This window comes from Lithobates pipiens, unplaced genomic scaffold (genome assembly GCF_037356315.1).
Source record: "Lithobates pipiens isolate NorthernLeopardFrog02 unplaced genomic scaffold, aLitPip1_a1.2 Scaffold_22, whole genome shotgun sequence".
Classification (NCBI taxonomy): domain Eukaryota; kingdom Metazoa; phylum Chordata; class Amphibia; order Anura; family Ranidae; genus Lithobates; species Lithobates pipiens.
In genome coordinates this window covers 316,317,827-316,343,377 of record NW_027507784.1, presented here as the reverse complement: position 1 = coordinate 316,343,377, position 25,551 = coordinate 316,317,827, and the positions used below count along the sequence as shown (strand labels likewise).

The 25,551-nt window shown below is 43.7% G+C and overlaps 1 protein-coding gene across 3 annotated transcripts in view; it reads right to left on the bottom strand.

Annotated features, from left to right (window-relative positions):
- Nucleotides 1-25,551, bottom strand: part of CACNA1H (calcium voltage-gated channel subunit alpha1 H) — a 364,555-nt gene that overhangs the window by 140,735 nt on the left and 198,269 nt on the right. For all 3 annotated transcript variants that reach the window (XM_077449411.1, XM_077449413.1, XM_077449412.1), the window contains exon 9: nucleotides 13,353-13,504. In XM_077449411.1, the coding sequence (XP_077305537.1) occupies nucleotides 13,353-13,504 (152 nt within the window). The remainder of the gene's footprint in view (nucleotides 1-13,352; nucleotides 13,505-25,551) is intronic.

Genomic DNA, 25,551 nt, shown 5'->3' with positions numbered 1-25,551 from the left:
CTAGGGCAAAGATGCCAAACTGTGCCCCCCTTTCCCTTAAGGTTAGGGTCAGGGTGCCCCCTACCCCTGCAATAAACAATTGCGCCAGGGGCAGCCGTCCCTCCTGCCCACCCCTTGTCCCGGCCCTGAGCACATACCTTCCTATCACTTACACACCACTCTTTTTACCCATTGAAGCCAAGAAAGAAAGACACTTGGAGCTTACACAGGGCTGAAGACTCTCTCCCCACCCCAATATGAGGCACATGGGAGGAAGGGAAGTGAGTAACATTATCCCCATATTTAAAAATACCAGTTATATCACTTTACTCCCCCTGGCAAATTGAGACGAAAGGGAGGTAAATATAAGGAGCTGCAGGACCAGGCATTCAAGTGAACCTGTTGCTTTGTTCTACAAGGGTAAAGCACAGGTTAACTTTATAACAGAGTTTTGGCCAGGAATGGAACAGGCTTTAATTGCTGATTGTTTGCCAAATGAGGAGATTCCTTCTCACTCCATGTCTGACAACATGGGGCCAGGGAGACAGGAGGCAAATGGACAGTTACATTTTCTCTCCTTTTACATAAACTTTCTCTCACTTCCTGTTCAGTAATCAGGACAGGAAGTGGGGACACAGACAGCAACATAAGGTTCTAACCGTTCTCCAATGTGCCCAAAAAAAAACAAAGGTTTTGGCTGGTGTTCCGATACAAACTAAATATGTGGTTTCTGTTAAAGCAATACAGACAACATTCACAAATGTATTCATATAGTATTAATTGCAGTATGTTATAGCCAGCCATCAACTAGACTTGTTCTATGATGCTGAACACATGTTGTAGTTAAGCCAAGCAAATTCCTCAGTTCTAATGAGTTAGGAACATACCCCAGCATTTATATCCAACCAGATAGCACAGACACCCAAGTACCATGGAATATGTCGGGGAAGATGTTGACTTCCAAGAACAGAATGATGTGAACGTTTTGGAATCACCCAGTTCTAGTTACATGACCCCATCCTTAGTGTCAGGAAGCCTTCATAGGTGTTAATCGTTCTATTCACATGGCTGAAGGTGTACATTGTTATCAAATCTCTAAGGTGGACACCAAGGATGGGATTATGTAACTAGAACAGGGTGGTTACACAACCTTTACATCCCTCGTCCTATCTATTAACGCTTAACATCTGCCTTGACACGTTCCATGCTTTTGGATTAAGGCTCCTGTGCCTACCTGTGTGGATCTAAATACCGGGGCGTGTTCTTGACAATCATTAGAACTGAAGAAGTGGCTTGCATAATTTACGAAATGTCTTCAACATTACAGAACAAGTCCAGTTGCATGCAGCCACCCACAAGCTATACCATGACCTGTATAAATGAGAACCTTCACAAACACAGTTTGTACAACATTGGATTGTAATCAGGGGAATTAAAAACCAACACATTATACACAATATACAAACAATATGTCTGAACATGAACAAACATGCTAAAATGAAGGTGTATCACAGCTGTATAGTTTATCTATACAGAGCCAGATTTAGACCTTCGGGTTCAGGGGGCCCCTTATCCACAGAGTTGGTTTATATTCTCAATGACAGTCACACATTTTTAAAATGTCATTCTGAAGTCACACATGCCCAGACCAACCCATTCATAGTGCTCTATCTGTTGTTTGCTAAAGCCACCAAAAAATTAATTTTTGAAAAAGGTTGCAACATACCACTCCGGAGTTTTACAGATGATGGCCAGCAAAATATTACTTCCCAAGATACATTTAATAAAAGAAAGTACTTTTTTTTATTATACATTTTATATTATCTATTTATTTTATTATTTTATATATGTTCTTAAAAGGTTGTTTTATATAATTTATGTATAGAGGGAGGGCCCCTTCTGTCAGGGATACTGGGGCAATTTCCCCTTTTGCCCCCTTATAAATCCAGCCCTGTATCTATATTGCTTTTTGTACAGGTGCATAGAGTCATCATCAACTGAAATAATTATGAGCACAGAACATGTTCATTGGGGAATTCTTTGCTTCATAAAACAGAATTGGCAGCTTAGTCTTCTGAAGCGTTACATGCAGTTAGTGTACTAGCTAATTTTCTGCCCCATAGACAGTGGTAACGAGGATAAATAAAGAGTCACCCAATCTCCTTAGCATAGACACAATGGGGAAGATTTACTAAAACTGGATCGTGCAACAAATCTGATGCAGCTCTGCATAGAAACCAAGCAGCTTCCACATTTTATTGTCAAAGCTTAATTGGACAACCCGTATTTAGCAGCTGATTGGCTACCATGCACAGCTGCACCAGATTCTGAGTGCCCCAGCTTTAGTAAATCCCGCCAATTAAAACCTCAATATTTTTCAAGTGGTGGGGAGAGCTGAATTCCTCAATGTCATTTTTTGTATATAGCCATGAGGTTTTAAGTTGAAGTAGACTGCCAGCTCTGTTGATGGTCCTAAGAAAAGCATGAATACATGATAAAGCCTAAAAGCACCATTCTTCTTATAAAAATCCAAAATAAGATTTTATTTTCAATTGTCAAGGGAAATCCAACACGTTTCAAGGGTTGCAAAGGTCTCCTTTCTTTGTCGCTGAATAAGAGATCTCCACGGGATAGTGGTGTCAGAAGCAAGGGTAATTAAAAATGATCGTGTTGAAGGTTTTGTTTTTCACTATAGTTTGGTGCATCCCTGAAGAAGGGGGACCTTTGCAACCTCTGAAATGTGTCACCTTTCCCTTACTGTTTGGAAATAAAATTTTAGTTTGGCCTTTTTTAAATGGAGGGTCACTTCTGTGCTTTATCCTATATTTATTGCAGGTATTTCTAGAGTTCTATCAACTTACACAGGGCTTTACATAGTTGTTGTTAACCTGTTTGATAAGTGCAGCACTGTGCGGCTGGCAGAAAACACACAGAGTCCGAATTTGTCAGTAACAGTATATTGTAGAAAAGTTCAGCAAATACAACAGGCCCACTGAGGAAGCACACTCCACCTGATCCACACACAACTGGGACAGCAGTGGACTCATAAGATGAAGAATGGAGGATGTCAACAGCGTCTGCCACGAGGAGTGGAATATGGCCTGACAGCTAAATGGAGAGGCTTCCCGGGAAGGTATACGCAGTTCCTGCACTGTTCCTACTCCTCCAAGACCTTTCGCTATCTCTAGCACTGTTCCCCGATCATTTCCCTATGCTAGCCACTTACAAAAAGAGCTACAAGCCCGGGAGCCAGAGTCTTAGATAGACTCTGCCTGACCCAAGATGGCCACCAAAGTCACATGGGGCCCCAGCATCTAATCGGCTAGCCGCCTCCCTGTGACTGAGGAAATCATAGAGGAATCAAGTTCCTCTCGACTTCCTCCCCAACCTGCAGTGCCACCTGCAGTGGGGAATATAGACTGCACCTGCCTACAAACCTCTAAGAATCTAAGGTCTCTATCTCACATCACTAGGGCCAATTTAGACAGAAGCCGATTAACCTCCCAGCATGTCTTTGGAGTGTAGGAGGAAACTGAAACCCACACAAGCACAGGTAGAACATGAAAACATACCTCCCAACTTTTTGAGATGGGAATGAGGGACACCTATCAGCAAAAGTATGCAGGCATAGAATACACCCCCTGCCACGCCCCCTTAAAGGAGAATTGTACAAAAAAAAATCAAGATTGGTTAAACCCACAAGTACTTGTTTTAACACTACTATTCCTTTATATTGGCTTTTGGAATTTACAAAAGCAGCATTTTATAAATCAAATGAAAGATTTAGCGCTGGAAAACACTTTTTAAAAGATAAAAAGTGCATTTTATATACATCTATATAGATCAGACCAAAATGAGGGACAAATGAGGAGGAATGGGGGACAGAGGGACATTGCTCCAAATCAGGGACAGTCCCTCCAAATCAGGGGCAGTTGGAAGCTATGTGCAAACTCCATGCAGGTAGTGTTCTGGTTGAGATTCAAACCAATGTTCTACCCACAATAAAAAAAAAAAACTCAAAGGAATACCATCAAAAGGCATTGGGACTTAAATGTCATTAATACTCAGTAATAAAGGGAACAAAGACAATCATTTGAAGACCTCACTGGCTCTGGTTAGGCGGCTCACATGAAACCAGAACATCACACCGAGCTTAAACCAACAGAAGAAGTTCCGAACCAAATTTGTATTTTCAAAACCTTCTGTTGGTGTAGGCTCACATGAAAAATAAAAGCTAAAAGGGGTTCTAACCCTTCCCTACACTATCTAAAAAATTTTTAAAGTGCCAGGATCCTGCACAACAGCAGTAGAAGAAGGCGAGTCCGACAATGGTAGCCTCCACATTTTCGCTTCTTTCATTTATTTTCTATCATCAGGAGGAGTGGGGAAACCCCAAAGGTGATCCGCCATGTAGATCCCCCTCTCCCTGACCTCACATCTTCTTCGGTCACGCACGGCCACCTTGCTGACAGCGCCTCTAAGAAAGACACATCGATTCCCCCAAAGCCAAAGACAATTTCTCTTCTCTGCGGAACTCCCTGAATTCTGTCTTAACTTACAACAAGTAAATCAATTTCGCAAGCCAATTTCTTTCAAAGTTCTACTTAATGAAATAATCTGTGAATAGCCATCTGGTTCAGGCGCAGAAAATGAGTATTGACTTTGCGTTTTCGGTTTCCTTGAGAGTCAATCTAGTTAGGGGCTGAAGGGGCAGCGCGGCAGAACCCAGAACACGGAGGCCGCTTAGGAAAATATCAGTCATCGTCAGCCGAGGCCGCCTGGCCTGATTCTCTCCATTAGCTTCATGAATCAGACATAATAATATTAAATTGTGTCATTTGTGTCTGCTGTCACTGTACACCGGGGGGCCACTGAGACCAGGCCTGTGGTAGGCATGTTAAACTGATCTAGTTGTTTAGGTACATACTATTGCTGTTATTAGTTTAGTATTATATATACGGTTTTATTACTTGAGCTAAAGCACTGAAACAAGGTTTTTATACCTTGCACTTGTATTGGGTGATGCATCTTGGGAAGCAATTTGAGAAGCTAAGTGAGCGTGCTGCTCGGTGTTGGCAATCCTGTAGGTCAATGCTGATGCTTTTGTATGTATGTATGCACACACACACACACAAACACATATACATATATATATATATATATATATATATATATATATATATATATATTTATGGTCGAAGCCCTATGGCCGATACGGATATGAACAAATAGACTTACCATAAGATTAACAACATGAAATGGACCTGAAGTGTGCCCTGGTCTGATGGTCGGTATACCAAAATAAGGGGGCATACCCTAGATTAGAAATTAATATTTTGTGAAGAGAAATTCATTTAAGAAATGCCCTGAAAAGGGGATGGGAGGGTGGGTGCCACGCACCGGAAACCGACAAAGACCACAGGCGAGCGGGCTGGTTAAATACCCTCCGGGCTCCTCCCATAAATTCAGGCCACCATATTGGCCTTCCTACTTATGGTCGAAGCCCTATGGCCGATACGGATATGAACCAATAGACTTACCATAAGATTAACAACATGAAATGGACCTGAAGTGTGCCCTGGTCTGATGGTCGTTATACCAAAATAAGGGGGCAAACACATTCAGGTAGGGGTGTAGTTTTATTAGTTTTAGCTTAATTAGTTGAGCAAGTTTGGTGAATGATTGTGCCATTTCCAACTGCTTAGTCTCTCAATGACGTGACTTGGGACCCATGCCAACATGCTGCCAAGGGTGCTCAAATACCAAAGAGTGACCACGGTATGGACCGGGGTTGAGGTGTAGGCTGCGTAGAAGAACCCCATGTGTTTGGGAAACTGGCAGGTACACAAGTGTTAGCACGAAAAGGTAATAGGGGACTAGAGTTTACGCGTTCCGGTAGGAGTGACAGTAGGTAGTCGAGTATGGTTACTCGACACCAAGCACTGCTTGTTCTATAGAAATGGACGTCTATCCTGGAGCCAGATTGCTGGGTTTTTAGACACTGCAAGGTGGAGGATGAAATGGTGTTGGTAGCGAGCCAAGTGACGACTATGCAGAACTTGGCCTGCGGGATTGCTGAAGGCCTGGAATTAACATACAATGGACATTAAACTGGTGCCGCCAAGATAACTGCAGCAGTCTGCGCAGGAAGGACACAACTGAGAGCGGTCCAGACCTGGCTTCATCAACAAGATGAACCTCGGCCCAGTTGTCGGTGGTGAAAGCCACAGCCTGTCCTGTCCTGACATGACCCCAGAGTCGAGAGGCTGTCATGACCGGGTATAGCTTGAAGAGGGAGGAAGTCCAGGTAAACCCGGGGTTTAGGAGTATCCCTGATGCCATGGTTCTGTAAACCAGTGGTGGCCAAAAATTGCAGCGAAGCCTGTGGAGGCTGCGGCATCTGTCACTACCAGGGGTGACAGGGGCATCGTAGATGGTCTAAACATCGCTACACCAATCCATGCAGTAAGGAACCTTCCGACATTGATAGGTCTGCTATTGCCACTGCATCTAAATTAAGGATCTGAGAGGGGTCCTGTGTCCGTGAGAGGAAGACCAGGAAGCGTGACATAAAGATAGACCCTGGGGAATGGCCCGTATTGCAGATTTGAACATTTGTCAGGTGGTGTCTGTGTAGAACCTGGCTGCCAGTGCTACGAACAATAAATTGGCTAGGCCATGGAAAACCACAAAGGGCCAGGTAGATGGCCGCTTGGATATCTAGACTGGGGAATATGCAAGGATTTTATATGTCCCTAAAGATGGCAGTTGTGATGGACGAGTGTTTGCCGTTGGCTATGGGCTGATGCCTCTGGATGCCTCGTAGTGGGGATCTTACTGTATGGGCCGTAAAGACAGATGGCTCTCCGGGCCCTGTAAGGATAAGAAATGCTGAACGCTGGCTAGGTATAGCCCTGAGCGTGTTACAGGAAGAAGCCAGTTGCGTGTGTCAACACGATCCTGGTGCAGGACGGAAGTTGAACTCAACTGTCCTAAGGGAGAGACAGACAGCCAGGAAACGGTGAGTGGCTTGTAAGAAAAGCCACAGGAGACAAGTGGCCAATTAAGTGCTGCTGAAAACGACGTGTAGCCAGTTTGTGTGCCACTGAGAATGTGCTTGCAAAAGAATGATTGCAAGAAGTTATGCTAAGTCGCGAGCCTTGGCATGATTGCAAAAGTTGTGTTTAAACGTGTGCTTGCGACAATTGCGCGGGAGTTTGTCACTGGAGATGTGTTCGTACTGACTGTGAGAAATTCGTGTTACCGCATGTGCTTTGCGAAGACTGCAGGAGTTGTGCTTGAACGTGTGTTTGGATGCGTGCTTGCAACGTTTGCAAGATGTTATGCCAAGATGCGTGCTTGCAACGATTGCAAGATGTTATACTAGGATGCGTGCCTGCAACGATTTCAAGGAGTTACACCAGGATGCGTGCTTGCCATGATTGCAAGATGTTATGCTAGGATGCGTGCCTGCAACGATTGCAAGGAGTTATGCCAGGATGCGTGCCTGCAACGATTGCAAGGAGTTATGCCAGGATGCGTGCCTGTAACGATTGCAAGGAGTTATGGTAGAATACATGGGTAGCCAGGTCGGAAAAGACAGAAGTCCATCCAGTCCAACCACAAATCAAATAAATAAAATATCACACAACCCGACACACCCAATTCTACACCCACAGCTGATCCAGAGGAAGGCAAAAAACCCCAGCAGAGCATGCCCAATTTGCTACAGCAGGGGAAAAAAATTCCTTCCTGATCCCTCGAGAGGCAATCAGATTTTTCCCTGGATCAACTTTACCTATAAATATAAGTACCCCGTTATATAATGTACATTTAGGAAAGTATCCAGGCTTTTCCTAAAGCAATCTTATTGAGCTAGCCAGAACTGCCTGCTAGCAATGATTGCAATAAGTTTGTGCGTGGACATCTGCTTGCAACGATTGCAAGAGGTCTATGCTCGAATGCGTGCTTGCAATGATTGCAAGAGGTCTATGCTTGAATGTGTGCTTGCAACGATTGCAAGAAGTCTACGCTTGGATGCGTGCTTGCAATGACTGAGAGAAGTCTACTCTTAGATGCGTGTTTGCAACGATTGCAAGAAGTCTATGCTTGTATGCGTACTTGCAATGACTGCAAGACGTCCATGCTTGAATGCGTGCTTGCAACGATTGCAAGAAGTCTATGCTTAAATGCGTGCTTGCAACGATTTGCAAGAAGTCTATGCTTGAATTCGTGCTTGCAACGATTGCAAGAAGTCTACGCTTGGATGCGTGTTTGCAACGATTGCAAGAAGTCTACACTTGAATGCGTGTTTTGCAATGATTGCAAGAAGTCTATGTTTGGATGTGTGCTTGCAATGATTGCAAGAAGTCTACGCTTGAATGCGTGTTCGCAACGATTGCAAGAAGTCTACACTTGTATGCGTACTTGCAACGACTGCAAGATGTCCATGCTTGAATGCGTGCTTGCAAAGATTGCAAGAAGTCTATGCTCAAATGCGTGCTTGCAACGATTTGCAAGAAGTCTATGCTTGGATGCGTGCTTGCAACGATTGCAAGAAGTCTACGCTTGGATGCGTGTTTGCAACGGTTGCAAGAAGTCTACGCTTGTATGCGTACTTGCAACGACTGCAAGACGTCCATGCTTGAATGCCTGCTTGCAACGATTGCAAGAAGTCTACACTTGAATGCGTGCTTGCAATGATTGTAAAAAGTCTATGTCTGGATGCGTGCTTGCAACGATTGCAAGAAGTCTGCGCTTGTATGCGTACTTGCAAGACGTCCATGCTTGAATGCGTGCTTGCAACTGTTGCAAGAAGTCTACACTTGAATGCGTACTTGCAACGACTGCAAGACGTCCATGCTTGAATGCGTGCTTGCAACGATTTGCAAAAAGTCTATGCTTGGATGCATGCTTGCAACGATCGCAAGAAGTCTATGCTTGGATGCGTGTTTGCAAAGATTGCAAGAAGTCTACGCTTGAATGCGTACTTGTAACGACTGCAAGATGTCCATGCTTGAATGCGTGCTTGCAACGATTGCCAGAAGTCTGTGCCTGGGAATGTGTTTGCAATGATTGCAGGGAGTGTATGCTCAGGTGCGTGCTAGCAGCGAATTGCAAGAAGTTGTTTCTTGGATGTGTATGGAATGAATCCGATATGAATCGGTCGTACGAATGAAAACAACTGGAGCACGCCGGAACGAATCGGTGCATGTCGGATGCGACCGACTCGAATCGGGGCACGGTATATGACGGTCAATTTAATGAAAAAACCTGTTATGACAGAGGTATAAGCCGGTCGTGCCGCGACTGTGACTGATGATGAACCGGACTCTGAACCGGACTCTGGAGCATGCACTGAAATGAGGCTAAAGCACTGGGGCACACCGTAACGAATCGGTTCATGTATGCAACTGGATTCGAAACGGAGCGCAGTACGTGGCGGTGAAATTATTTTTATTGCCATGACAGAGGCACGAATCGATCATGCCGCTGTTGCGACTGTCCGTTAATCGTGCATGCTCTGAAGCATGTACTGAAATGTGTCTGAAATACCTGGGGCGCGCCGAGACGAATTAGTGCACGATGCGACTGGATTCGTATCGGAGCGTGATACGTGACAGTGAAAATGATTTCCCATGACAGAGACATGAATCAGAGAACCGAAACCTGCAACCGATAATGAATCCTGACTCTGGAGCATGTACTGAAATGAGGCCGTAACCAACTGGGGCACATCGAAACGAATCGGTGCATCACGGATGCGACTAGATTCGAATCGGAGCACGGTAAGTGACAGTGAAATGAGTGACAAAAGTTTGCCATGACAGAGGCCCGAATCGGTCGTGCCGCGATTGCGACTGACAACGAATGGGACTCTGGAGCATGTACTGAAATGAGGCCGAAAAATACCTGGGGCACGCCGGGACGAATTGGTGCATTGTAGATGCGACTGGATTCGTATCGGAACGTGATACGTGACAGTGAAATGATTTCCCATGACAGAGGCACGAATCGGTGCGCTGCAACCTGCGACTGACAACGAACGGGACTCTGGAGCACGTACTGAAATGAGGCCAAAAAATACCTGGGGCACGCCGGACGAATTGGTGCATCATAGATGCGACTGGATTCGTATCGGAACGTGATACGTGACAGTGAAATGATTTACCATGACAGAGGCATGAGTCGGTGACTCGACAAATGGGACTCTGGAGCATGTACTGAAATGAGGCCGAAAAAGCAACTGGGGCATATCGGGACGAATCGGTGCATTGTGGATGCGACTGGATTCGAATCGGAGTGAGGTAGGTGAGAGTGAAATGATTTGAAATGATCTGAAATGGTTTGAAATGGTTGAAATGGTTCGTCCTTGATATGGCACTGCCCGGGGTCAATCAAATCCACGAGAAACATCGATTAGTCTGTGGAGCAAAAAACAGTGAGACACGCCTAAACGAAGCCTAAACGTGTCTTTGCGTCGGTGTGAGGTACACAAACACAAAAGAAATGTTTAGTATGATAACGTAACGAGTAGTAGACAGACGTCGCGGCTGTGTGTAGGGTTTTACAAATAACTTGTAAGTTTGATATCGAGGTTTAGTGACGAGACATTTACAATGTATGAAATGACAAGTCAACCGAAAAAACCCTATCTGCGACAGCCGAATCGACGCGTTAGTACGTGAATTGCAAACGGGAACGAGGACCTCGAACAACTATGAAGCGGTAACTCACGGGCGCTAACGAGTTTCGAAGAGTCGGCCTAGTGACATCATGCCGCGCACCGGAAACCGACAAAGACCACAGGCGAGGCGGGCTGGCCTTCCTACATATATATATATATATATATATATATATATATATATATATATATATATATATATATATATATAAATATATATGTATATATATATATATATATATGTATATATATATATGTATATATATATATATATATATATTTATATATACACACACACACTATATTATTAAAAGTATTAGGACGCCTGCCTTTATACACACATGAACTTTAATGGCATCCCAGTCTTAGTCAGTAGGGTTCAACATTGACTTGGCCCACCCTTTGCAGCTATAACAGCTTCAACTCTTCTAGGAAGGCCGTCCACAAGGTTTAGGAGTGTGTCTATGGGAATGTTTGACCATTCTTCCAGAAGCACATTTGTCGAGGCACCGGCACTGATGTGAACGAGAAGGCCTGGCTCAAAGTCTCCACTCTAATTCATCTCAAAGGTGTTCTATCGGGTTAAGGTCAGGACTTTGTGCAGGCCAGTCAAATTCCTCCACCCAAAACACGCTCATCCATGTCTTTATGGACCTTGCTTTGTGCACTGCTCCAAATCACTTATCTCTTAGACCCCTTTCACACCGGGGCACTTTGCAGGTGCTACAGCACTAAAAATAGCATCTGCAAAGCGCCCTGAAAGAGCCGCTCCTTTCTCTCTAATGTGAAAGCCCAAGGGCTTTCACACTGGAGCGGTGCGCTGGCAGGATGCTAAAAAAAGTCCTTCTAGTAGCATCTTTGGAGCAGTGTGTATACCACTCCTCCACTGCTCCTGCCCATTGAAATCATTGCAAACTCGCCGGCAAAGCGCTGCTGCACCAGCGATTTGCGGGTGGTTTCAACCCTTTCTCGGCTGGTTTTAACCCTTTCTGCATTTGTACATTTTAAAAGCCAATATAAAAGAATAGTAGTGGTAAAAAAAGCACTTGTGGATTTATTTAACATTTTTTGGGGGTTAATTATCCTTTAAGGGGGTGTGGCATGGGACTTGGCCTATGCCTACATACATTTGCTAGTAGGTGTCCCTCATTCCCATCTCAAAATGTTGGGAGGTATGCCCTATGTTATGGAGATGTGGAGAAAAGGAATGTTCTGTAGACCTGTTCTAGGAAGAACAAAAATGTAACAGATATCAGATTGACACTTTTTAGATGTGGCTGCTGCATTCGTTTTTTTTCTTTTTTTCTTTTTTAGGCTCTTTTTTCCCATGGTGATCCTGCCAGTACCACGCTTCCTGTCCCAGGGTGACAACATTCACTTACCATACTGTATCCAAGGATCCAGCCTTATCACTCTAGCTCTAGGATAGAGCTACTCAAAATTTCTATACTATAGGCGGGGGGTGTTCTGTAGACCCCCAGAGTGGGATAAAATGTAACTGATACAATGGGATTGATTTTCTAAAGGTAAATAGACTGTGCACTTTTGAAAGTGCAGTTGCATTCCACAAATGGAGTTGCTCTGGAATTAGTAAATGCAGGACAGATCTGCTGATTTCCATCATCCAATCATGTGCAAGCAAAAATGCTGTTTTTTTAATTTTCCTTGCATGCGATTGGGTATAATTTGTAAAGTGAAGCTTTACCTTATTTACAAAGTCTTGGATAAACTGCACTTTCAAAAGTGCTCAGTCTACTTTCCTTTAGCAAATCAACCCGAATGTGACATTGGAATGAAAACAGTGCAGGGCAGACAGAAAACACAGGACATTATCAGATCACAAGATTTCTGGCAGGATCAATAGCTATTTTGTTTTTTGCACTTATCCTAAAGACATTGTATAAACATACTTTGAATGGTATATTTTACAGATAGGAAGTTCATTGTGGAGTTTATATACACTTTAAGTAATCTCTGACCACCTACTGCAGTCATCACAGAGTGATCCTGCTCCCCTGTTGGATTTGCTTGTGGGGTAGGTACATAGAGAGGGGTTTTGGGACCTCGCTCAAAGCCTCAAACCCCCTCTCTATTAACCAGATATAGGGCTGGAGATGCATAGAAACATGTGTCACATCAAAAGTCCCAAAACCCCCTCTTTTATACAACGGGCAGGAACCCGAGCTGGGATCTCTGGTGGGCAGCTAAAGAAATTCAGAAGGTCATTCCAGCCACTTGGCTCCCCATGTCACTGAGACATCATTTTTAGGTGGACGGCACATTTAAAGCAAACCTATCCTGACAGAAATACGGATGTGGCCAACTATGAACTTTTGGAAAATGCCTGCCTGCTTTCTCTGGCTTAAATACTTTCTGAGATGCTGGTGTTCCCCATATGCTTAGTTGTGAGTGATTCAGAAAGTTCTGAAGGCAGATGGGTTGTTGAACTTTGAAATAAGTAATTGAGCCTGTTTCCTTCAGTTGTAACAGTTCTAAAGGAGTGGCAAAGTTGGCAAGGGCAAGGGCTACTTTAGCATGCCTTATGTGCTATTGATTTTAGAAGAATCCATTGTTCTGCCTTATCACATAAGCCTGTTTGATAGTAAAGTCACAACAGTAATACATAAGTGACCAGTCTCGACTCAAACAAGTTCGTACTTCACAGCACAATACAAAGTATAGTAGTCACCTGATGACAACGATGATTCCGTCAAAGATGTTATATGGATTCTTGATGTAGCCGAACATACCAAAGGCCAGAAGCTTGAGGAGCATCTCCAGGGCGAACATGCTGGTGAAGACAATGTTGCTGATCTCCAGGGCATTGGTCAGCTCCTCCGGCTGGAAGAACATCAGAAAACAAAGCATCAGATATACAGCAACCAAACCTCACTAATACAGGGGACTGCCAAGGGCAGAGGACACAATGAAGAAGGTGGAAGGATATGGAGGTCAGTGTAAAATGGAGGTCAGTGTAAAACAGAGGTAGAACTAAGATAGAGGTCAGTGTAAAATGGAGGTAGAGATACAACAGAGATCAGAGTAAAATGGAGGTGGTGATAAAATGGAGGTCAGTGTAGAAAGGGTGTGGAATAAGGACGGAAGTCAGTGTAAACTCCAGACTCAGATACAAGGGAGGCAAGGGTAAAACAGAGGTGGAGATAAAATGGAGGCCAGTGTTAAATGGAGGTGTAGATAAAATAGAAACCAGCGTAAAATGGAGGTATGGATAAAATAAAGGCCAGTGTAACATGGAGATAAGGATAAAATGGAGGTCAGTATAAAATAGAGGTAGAGCTAAGATGGAGTTCATTGTAAATTAGAGGCTCAGATACAAGAGACGCAAGGGTAAAACAGAGGTGGAGATAAAATGGAGGCCAGTCTTAAAAGGAGGCAAAGATCAAACAAAAATCAGTGCATAATGGAGGTCTGGATAAAAAAAGGCCGGTGTAACATGGAGATAAGGATAAAATGGAGGTCAGTATAAAATGGAGGTAGAGCTAAGACGGAGTTCAGTGTAAAATGGAAATAGAGATACGGCAGAGACCAGAGTAAAATGGAGGTAGAGATCAAATATGGACTAATGTAGAAAGGAGGTGGAGCAAAGACAGGGGTCAGTGTCAATTATAGGCTCAGATACAAAGGAGGCAAGGGTAAAACAGAGATGGAGATAAAATGAAGGCCGGTGTTAAATGGGGGTGAAGGTAAAATAGAGGCAAATGTAAAGGGGGAATAGGGATGAAATAGAGGTCATGTTAAATGGAGATTAAATGGAGGCCAGTGTAAAATGAAGGTCAGTGTAAAATGTAACTACAGATACTACAGAGACCAAAGTAAAATAGAGGTAGATATAAAAAAGAAACCATTGTAAAATGGAGGTGGACATAAACTGGAGGCTAGAGTAGAAAGGATGTAGAGTGAAGATGGAGGTCAGTGTAAACTGATGGTTTAAATACAACGCAGGTCAGTTTAAAACAGAAGTAGAATTGGGTTAAATAAAGGGTGGGCATACAATAGAGGCCAGTTTTAAAAGGAGAGTGGAAAAAAAATTGAGGCCTATGTAAAATGGAGGTATAGACAAAATGCAGGGTGGTATACAATGAAGGTATAAATAAAATGAAGGTCAGTAAACAAATTGGACTATATAAAATAAGTATGAAGATGAACAAATAAAGGGACATAATAAAGGCCAATGGAGGTAGAAATAAAGTCCCCAGCAGGGGCGGACTGACAACTCATGGGGCCCCTGGGCAATAGAAGATTATGGGGCCCCCAGGCAATCAGAAATTATGGGGCCACACAGTGTACACAAACACACACACGGGATACACAGACATGTTTCTATTGGCTGAGAAGGTACTGGAGAGGTGGGGCAGCTATAATCTAGGGATTTTTAGACCAAAGGGATGTCAGTAAGGGACAATTCAGAGACAGATGTAAAAAAAAAAAAACACAGATTTTTACATACTTTCCCTGATTTTGCTGAGGCTGGCAACCCTGATGGGGCCCCCCCAGTGGCACGGGGCCCTCGGGCAGTGCCCGAGTGGCCCAATGGTCAGTCCACCCCTGGTCCCCAGCCTGTGACTGGACAGTAGCAGACCAATCCGTTCCTTTTTTTGCTCTCTCCACCGGTCAGCATGTTCCCTATCAGCACATGTGCATGCACCACAACCGATTGGCTCTTACATCTGCCCCTCCCTCTTCTAGTCTGTGCTCTCCTGTACAGTGATTATATGAGGCTGATACAGATAAATTAATGTACTGAACCAGTTCCATTTACCAATATATTGAATTATTGTTTAGATGAACACATTTGTTTGTGTTTTAATATCTGCCAAGAGTTCAGCTTTAAGGCACTGGAAGTCAGAAATAGGATAATTAGTGAGTTATATCCCATCACCAGCCAGCTTAGCTAAATGTATTATTTCTGACCTTGATGGCCGGCGATGGAGCGCAGTTTAAATCTCGCTGTCCACAGACTAATGTGAAGAGTATAATGTTGCTGTCGCCGTAGAATTGAGCCAGTAATGAAGCATACACTTTGCATAACTCAGCCTGTTTCTGTTTCTCACAGTCTGGCACATGGAGAGAGAGAGAGGAGCTTCCTGGCGGTCGGATCAGCTCACTCTTTTCAAAGTGCGACACGTCCTCTATGAAGGAGTGAAGTTTGCCGGAGTGTGAAGAAGCTAATTAGGTGCCCAGCGGCTTGGCCGAGGTTCAGTCCTTCAGTGCTGCTATGTATATACTTTGGTCTGCACGGTGGGCGGACAGTACATGGCTCGGCTCCACGGACGGGCGCTATAACCAACACCGCTGCCTGCGTGAGATATGGCGTCTTAGCTCAAGTTCACCTTTAATTCAAAAAGGTTTAAAACTAGGGACTCATATTCATCTCTATATGCATGTATGTAAAAAAAAAAAAAAAAAAAAATTCCACCTAGAGAACAAAGTGAAAGTCACTCATTGTTCATACACAAAAACAAAATATAACCCCCATGGGGGATAATACCATACTAGATATGCACAGGGCCGACGTTAGAAACCATGGTGCCCCGAACAGCCTTCCCGATGGGCCCCAACCAAACCCTGCCTAAACCCCACCCATCCCCCTGGGGTGCAGCGAAAGGAGGGCACTGACTGTATCCCCCTACCTACACCCCTCTGAAAATGAAAAAAACTTTTTTTTAAATATTTTGTTATAAAATTTTAAAACAGGTAAAGCAGGTAATTTTTCTCCTTCATTGATGTACGCTGATGAGGCGGCACTGATGGGCACCGATTGGTGGCAGTGATGAGCACTGATGGGTGGCAATAATGGGCACTGATTGGTTACACTGATAGGCAGCACTGCTAGGTGGCACTGATTGACACCACTGGTGGGCATTGATAGGTGGCACTCGTGGGCATTGATAGGTGGCACTGGTGGGCACTGTCGGCACTGGCAGGTGGCAATGGTAGGTGGCACTGGCAGGGAGTAATAGTGTGCACAGATGAGGCATAACTGCCTCTTCCTCTTCGGGACCCATGTTCCTTGCAGATAAGCCGGTGAGTAGAAAAAAAAATGATTACCGAGCTTTTGTTTACATCATTGGCTGACAGCTGATCACATAGTAAGTGGTCGGGACCAGCCCCTTACTCGGAACGGTGATCACCCAAGTCTCAGTGACTCAGTAATCACAGCGCAGGTGCAGGGTGTGTGCAGGGAGTGTACACAGGGGAGGCCATCATATGACGGCCTCCCGGAAATTCAGGTCTGCGCTGTGACCATCATTCGGCTATAGCGCGGATGTCAATCAGTCAAACCTTGGTAAACAAGTAGAAGCTGGAGTGTGGTCTAGTAAAATCCATTTATTCATTTAGGCAGAAATGAATAATAAAGTTGCCCTGGGCCACCCTGTTCAGCTGATGAGGCCTGGGCCTGGTACAACAGGACCAACTGAACTGCCTTATCAACAGCCCTGAATATGCAAAAAAACTATGTATTCTAACTTTATAATAATGACTTGCTCTAATATCCTAAAAACAGTTTGTAGGCCGCCTATCATCACCAAAGCCAATCTCAATGGGTAAATTATTAATATTAATATTATTATCATTATTATACAGGATTTATATAGCGACAACAGATTGTGCAGCACTTTACAATATAAAGGGGACAGTACAATTACAGCACCATTCAATACAGAAGGAATAGGATGGCCCTGCTCGTGGAGCTTGCAATCTAAAGGTAAATGTATATTGTATCAATAGATCTTGCATATTATTATCAAGCAGCCACACATATAAAAACGAGCTCTCATAAACATTAAAAAATGTAATACTAGTCCACACATTCATTTCTAAATACCTGTATTAGCCTCCCCAATAAAATGATACTGAAATGTGAAGAAGATGTTGTACCTGTCAAGAACTCTATCACCTGCTTGTGGCACTGTGGTTCCCCGAACCAGAAGGTTGTAGTTCTGGTGTTCACCAGCAGGTGTCTCCCAGCAGCCAGCAGACCCCAGCAATTAGTCTTCGCCTGATGTTGGTTGCTGGGAGAGTATTTAGTTCCTCCTCCACAATTCCCTCTTGCTTCATTGTTTGCCTGCTAACCAGATACATGCTTGCTGACTAATCCTGAGCCTTAGGCCGCGTACACACGGGCGGACTGTTCGCCCAACTTTGTCCGCTGAACAGTGTTTGGGCGGACAGTCCGCTCGTGTGTGGGCTTTCAGCGGACAGTTTCAGCGGACAGTTTGACGAACAAGGTTTTTCGGAATTTCCGAAAAACTGTCCGCTGAAACCTTGTTTCAGCGAACAGTCCGCTCGTGTGTAGGCTTGTTCGTCAAACTAAGTTCCGCGCATGCTCAGAAAGGATTTACACGCCGAAAGTTATAATGCAGTGTATAGGACGTCGTATTTTTCGTCCCGTCGTACGTGCCGTTCACGTCATCGCGCACGGTTTCAGCAAACTGTTCGTCCGTCGTGTGTGGCCATGTCCGTCCATGCTAAGTTTGAGCGGACTGTTTGCCGAAACTGTTTGACGGACAAAGTTGGGCGAACAGTCCCCGCGTGTGTACGCGGCCTAAATCTTATCTGATCTTGATCCTGTTCCTTTTCCTGCCTTTTTCCTGTATCCTGTACACTGCATGTGTATCTGCTCCCCTTGTTCCTGATCCCAGTCCCGGTTCCCCCCTCCTAACTGTTCCTTGCATCTGTGGTTTTACCCTGTTGATCCATGATCCCCTTTTGAGTGTATATATTCTATTTTAGTTAGTTAGGTTTTCTGTTACTTAGTTTGTTGGTTAGATATTTTTTCACTTGGTCACGATTCACTTATAGCCTCACGTTTTCTGTGTATTCCGTTTGTTGGTGTTTGGATGTTTTTTTTTACACTAATAATACATTTTATTTAAATTATACATAGTCTGATTTCAGCTTCCTAAGTGCAGTTACACAGATTTGGTCATCCTTTCTGCTGTATGCCTGCTCTATGTGAACCTGACAATCCTTTCTTTGGTCATTGTTTCTCTGCTCCTCCCCTAAAGAAAGCCCAATTTGTGAAAGTTACTAACCTTGAGCTCAGTTGCCACCACCCGCTGTTCAGAGAAGGCTCCTAGGGTAGGGGATGTGTCAGCTAGAGGGCTCCCACCCAGTTCAAATGTTTTACCCCCTCTGACCTGTCATTGGTTGCTAGGACGCAGGCAGCCAGACTGCACAGTCTCTTTGGTTGAATTACACTGTGGGGTTTGGCCCCCCAGACTCCCAAAATGCTTTGGGTGATTTTTCATATTGACTAGTTGCACACCGAACACAAAAAATGATTTTGGACTTTCAGTTTTTTAGTCAGGTGCTCTCAACCCTCTCAAACCCCTCACCACCCTGTACAAAATATTGTTTTGGCATTAGATACACTATAAGGTTCCTTTCATAGGGGTGGCCAGGTGGCAGAAAACAGGTGGTGATCTGAGTTTTTACCCCCTCCCTTCTACCCCTTTCCGACTGCCCACCCACTAGCAGACATGGTGCCATTTAGATATGTACATCAAATTTTAACACCACATGCTGAATTTGATTGGGGCACTCCAACCACGAGCCAGGCACTTGAACGAATGTCAAATTGACTCAAAAGTACACCTAAGCAAACGCTAATCTGCAGGCAGAAGAGGCTATTAACAACTGTCAGCGCCATTCTGCCATTTCACTCAGCACGATAATGAGGGAATGTATGAACCTCGGAACACGTTGGCTGTCTTTTGCCCTGCTTGTGCTAACCATTTGAACAATAAAGACTTTGGACTCCTAAAGGGTTTTACATTTGGCGCTCTTTTTGACCCATGACACCAGGTTTGTGCTGTGTGGCAGAGCTGAGTAAATCTCAGGGCTTGATGGACAGTAATACAAATCCATTGGCGTGTAAAAAATCTCCCTATGTTATCTATGTATTTAGCTGTTTGCCCGGGGTTTCGTTTAAATGGTTTTGCTATGGGGCCCCTGTTTCTGGATACAAAATTCTGTGGATTATCTTTATCATGACTATTCTTCATGATAAATAATCACATTAGATAATGCGGTTTATTGTTCATGTTTCCCGATAGCAAAAACGTTACCCATTTACAGAGTAAATAATAGCAAAAAATAAATATAAAATACGCACAAGACAAAGCCAACACTTCGGCATTTAAATCCGCTGAAACGCGCCAATCTCCTTAGTCTGTCTTTTAATTAAAGGCGTCTCTTTGCCGAGTCGATAAGGCTTTAATTTGAAGCTCCTGATAACCTCCTTTCTTCCCTTCTCTTCTCCTTTTTTTTCCCCGGTTTGATTCCCACGTTTAATAATAATACGCCATTCGGCAAAGTAACTTTCTACCTGCCTTCAAAGTGACAGGAAAGTCATTTGGAAGAAAGATGGGGAGCGATATAAATTGGATTGTGCCTGGAGATTTAGGGAGGGGAGAGGAGGGCGGCGCGGCTCCCCGTGTAATCTCTGTGTTTTCACGCAATGTAAACCGCTGTTGGTTTTAGCAAAACGTTTTTTATTGACAATCCGATACAGGCAGGCAGTAAGGCATAAATACCAGAAAATATATTGGCCGCCGACCTGCCTGGAGAAAAATATGGCTGCATTTATTCTGCTCTTCCTCTGAATGACTTTGAATGATACAATAGTTGCCTTTGAAAAGGTTTACATTCACTGATGGCTTGAGGTGCACACATGTCTCAGTTCCCTTTTACTTTTATGGGCAGGCAGTGCACCTTAACACAGGCCTAAAAATGAACTTGCACAATTTTTGGCAACTCGAGCTGTGTGCATTGCAGTGCATTGTAGTGCAGGTACATTGGTGGTCACTCTACATAATCCAAATGAATGGCAAGGCAACACACATAGTACTGCCGATAAACACAATCGTGGAAGCATTGATTTGTAAAATGGTTGTGATAGCAATGATTTCTATGAGTCTCTTGTAACAAGTCCCTGAGTGTCCCCTGCAACATGTCCACAGTCATCTTACCACTCCAGTAGCACATCCGCAGTCTCTGACCATCTTTTGTTACATGCCCTCCATCTCCTGTAGCATTCCTGCCACCCCAACCATATTCTTTAACATGCCCTGTTTCTAACCATCTGCTATAATAAGAATGCATTTTTTGGCCATCTCCTACAATAAGAACGCAGTCTCTGATCCTCTCTTGTAACATGCTGCAATCATGGACCAGTAGTACAGATAGTATTCCTCCATTTTATGAACATCTACTGAAGTAAAGTATACCTACCATCTCTGACCATATCTTGTAAGATGCACTTATTCTCTGACTATCTCATGTAACATGGCCTTAGTCTCTGACCATCTACTGAAGCATGTCTGCAGTCTCTGATCATCAACAATAGCATGGCCTTAGTCTCTAACTATCTCATGTAACATGGCCTTAGTCTCTGACCATCTACTGAAGCATGTCTGCAGTCTCTAATCATCTACAATAGCATGGCTGCAGTCTCTAAACATCTCCTGTAACATTACCTTGGTCTCTGATCATCTCCTGTAGTATGTCAGCAGTTTCTGACCATCTCCTGTAGTTTGTCTGCAGTCTCTGATCATCTCTTGTTACATGCCTTTAGTCTCTGACCATCTCCTGTAACATGACCTCAGTCTCTGACCATCTCCTGTATTATGTCTGCAGACTCTGACTATGTCCTGTAAAATGACCTCAGTCTTTGATCATCTCCTGCAGCATGGCCTTAGTCTCTGATCATCTCCTGTAATATGTCTGCAGTCTCTGGCCATCTCCTGTAGTATGTCTGCAGTCTCTGACCATGTCCTGCAACATGACCTTAGTCTTTGATCATCTCCTGCAGCATGGCCTTAGTCTCTGATCATCTCCTGTAGTATGTCTGCAGTCTCTGACCATGTCCTGCAACATGACCTTAGTCTTTGATCATCTGCTGTAACATGACCTTAGTCTCTGATCATTTCCTGTAGTAAGTCTGCAGTCTCTGACCATCACCTGTAGTATGTCTGCAGTCTCTGACCATTGCCTGGTACATGCCTGCAATCTCTGACCATCACCTGTAACAAGTCTGCATTCTCTGTCCATCTGCTGTAACAAGCCAGTAGCCTCAGACCATCTCCTATAACAGGCACTTCCACTTGACATGCATCTCCACGTTAGGCGTCACTGTACAAAACTATAGAGCAGTGATTCTTAACCACTTCCTCCTGCTGGGCCTCCAGCCAGCTGCAGACTCCCTAACCTCCGACATTGCCTCCAGCTCCCATAGTGTCACCAAACCTCCCACAGTGGCCCACCTTGCCCCTCAACCTCCCACAGTGTTCCTGGATCCCCTGAGAGCCCTCAGCCACCACAGTTTATTAGGCCCCGGTCTCAATGAGATTGACAACCACTGCTAAGGAGATTCGAGCAACTTCAGAGTTGCTTTCTGCAATATCGATTGCCCACCACTGCTGCAAGAAGAAGACTAGAACACCCAAGAATGTGATGTAACTGGCCAGAAGACCACCAGAATAATATGTATGCGTGAATCATGGAATCCTTAATAAAAACGTGGAAGGTAAGTGCAGGGGGAGAGGAAAAATTATACTATTGGTGTCAGAAGCTTCTCTAGGTTGATTGTCACTGTTTTTGATATTCGCCTTACCCTGCTCCCCCAAAGTTGCTACTACCATCTAGGACATGTTCGCACAGCGACCAATGACACTTTGGCTCAACTACCAGTGTCCTAGCAACCAAAGACTCTGTGAAGCTGTGTGTAACTGGTTTCCTAAAATGCAAGCTTCTGGACCATAATAACCAATGGCGCTGTGCGGCCCAGCCGCCAGCATCTTAGCAACCAAAAACTGTGGCTGTGTGTCATTGATTGCTAGAATGCAAGCTGTTGGGACAACCAAAAACATTATGTGGCCCAGTCACAAGCATCCTAGCAACCAGCTTAGTAACGCTGCCATGTGTATACAGAGCAATGTTACCGAACTGCAGTGAGAGCGGAGTGTCTGGCATGGACAGTTCAGCCTAAGTACCTCATGAGGTGGTTACCTCACTTTGCCTCATCCTTGGGTCTGTGCACACAAAATGGCCACCTCATCCATGTAGAAAAAGAATTTTAAGAACATTTTCCAATACCAGCACACCATACCACCATTTAACCTCCAAAACACCGCTGTTTACCTCATGTGTTCATTATTAAGTCATTTTAACTCATGCCCATGATAATATTGATTGAAATTTGCCTTAAGCAACAAGAACCCTTCTAGAATGCACAACATTTTACCTCACAACTTTGCTGAAACTTCTTACGGTGACATTCCCGTTACGGCCTTGCCGCCGCATTCCTCAATCAGACACAATCACACAGATCACCTTGTTGGAGTTTTGATTGAGGGCAGGTTCGTTTAAAATGCACTGTGGGCGTACAAAGCACGAAAAACTCGTAGCGGGGACCCGCTAAATCTCTCCTCGTCTCTAAAAATTCTTCTTTGAGGAACACTATTAATTTCCATATATCAACATATATGAATGTAAACTATCTGTTTATGAGATTTTCTTTTTATCAGAGAGGCATGCAGGGAAATTGCCGGGGATTTTTTTAAAGGAGCGCATTAGCATTAGATAACACCGTGAGGTTTATCACAGTCATTCCAATTAAAAGCAGCAAGAGAACATCATAAGGTTAGCACTGCGTGATGGGCAGACACTAGGTAAATTGCACATGTAGTTTTGGAGAACAGAAGGAAAGGGGTGTACTTTTATTTCAGTTGTTAAACCTGAACTTGAGCCTTCCCTTCAGTCTTGCACAGTTGTGCAGGCTCCTGTACTGAATTGCTTACTCTGATTTCACTGCACACTGTGAGCTCCTCACAACGTGCATTAGAAGTTGCAGCAAGTCAGATAGAACCCGCTTTTTCTGACAGGAGGAAGTCCAGCACCATCTTCTCCTTTCCCAAAGAGCTCCCAATGATGTTCCCCTGGGGGTAGCATCCCAGTGGTGCCAAAAAAACATCATGTGTTTGGGACCTCACTGAGATTCACAGGCACTTGGTCACATCACTTATTGCTTGGCTGTCATTTTTTATTATTTTATTGCATGTATTTATTAAGAGCATTAGCACTGCATGTGTGTGTTTTTTTTTTTTGTTTTCTTTTACTCACAGGGCCAGAGGGTGCAGGTTTTTCAGAGCCTACCCTAACGTTAGGGATAGGATCTGTGGCCCTTGGGTCCTTTTCCTCTTTACATTGGTGGTCTCTCTTTGGATTAGCCCTCACCAAGTACTTGGCAGACTGGCTTCGGCAGCTCTCTAAGGAGCAAGGTATGCCTGGATTTGGCCTAGATGGACACAAGTTTCTTGCAATTGCCAGGGGCATTGTGCCCTTGGGGGTATCATGGGATGAGACCCTTCCTCTTTGGAGGTTGGTTCATTACTGTACCCTTGTGCTGTGATTTCACAGTTCAGTTTTTTTGCTCACAGTGGATTTGACAGGTATCACACCGTGGAGCTCCAAGAATAGAAAAAATCCTCCCCGACCTTACTGTCCTTGACCCACCCTTTAATTCATTGGATTTCATTTTTTTCAATCATGAAAGCTCAGTATCACATGTGGGCATTACATCAGATGGTCTATATGCAAATGCCCCTGTTTAGGAATGCCCACTCTTTCAGACTGGCATCCACCATCTAGGCATTTTTTATATTTGCATAATTAAAGCCAACTGCATGCATGAGGCATGAGGGTTCTTAAAATGGAACTAAATTCTCCATTTAAAATATTGCGAGCAGACAGGCTCTTAATTGCAGAAGAGACATGCAATGTCTCTTCTGCAATATAATTAACTTGTCTGCCTGCTCACAGACATCCTTAGAATGTACATGGAGCAATGATGTACTGATAAACTGTGAACACAGAGTGTGTTCCTACATTGAATGGGAACAAGGAATGAAGTGTAAACCATCATGTTAACCTTATGCATACCTCACAACTTTTTGGGACACCTATTAGCAAAACTAGGTAGGCATAGAACACCCCCCCCCCCCGTCACACCCCTTAAAGGAAAGGAAAATATGTAAAAAAAAAATATATATATATATATATATATATATATATATATATATTAGTTAAACCCAGAAGCGCTTTTTTTTACTCTTATTATTCCTTTATACTGTTTTTTTGATATTTACAAATGCAACAATTTACACCTTTTGTTTATAATTTTTACAGATGAGTGCTGCTGAGCTCCTGCAGCCTCTTTCAGCAACTTCCTATCTGCATGCACTTGCTCCACCACTGGCTGCAAATGATTGCTCTGGACCAGCTTCCCAATAGTGATAATGGTTGATTATGTCTAAGCAATGGCCACTTAAAGTCTCCAATAGGGATTCATGTGACATGGTGACAGCACAGACAATGGTAGGGTCACCATGTATTTTTTTTTTATGAGAGCTGTAGATTTAAAAAGATTAAAAATTATTTTTCAAAGTATATTAATATGTTTAAGATTACATAAGATTTCTGTGTTTACGTCTACTTTAAATTAAGGTCCCCTTTAAGCTCCCTTTAACATTCTGTTTGCATTTAACAATATGTGGTAATAAATACATAACTGCATCAATAAGCATGAAATCAATAAACGGTCGCATTACAAAAAGATTTTCTGACAATCATATATTACGAAACTCTTCTGACTTCTGACATCTCATCATCTCTAGTAACGAAATGACACTACAGTTTTGCTTTAAATCTTGCAAATAAAAAAAACTTGTTTAATGGGAATGTAACTTCGCTTAGTGCTCTGCAGAGAATCTGGTGTAATGGCTTTCATCCATGAGCCAAGCTGCCAGCCGTTAATGAAGTAGCCTGGAAATGAGAGTCAATACACAGCAGGGACAAACGTCTGC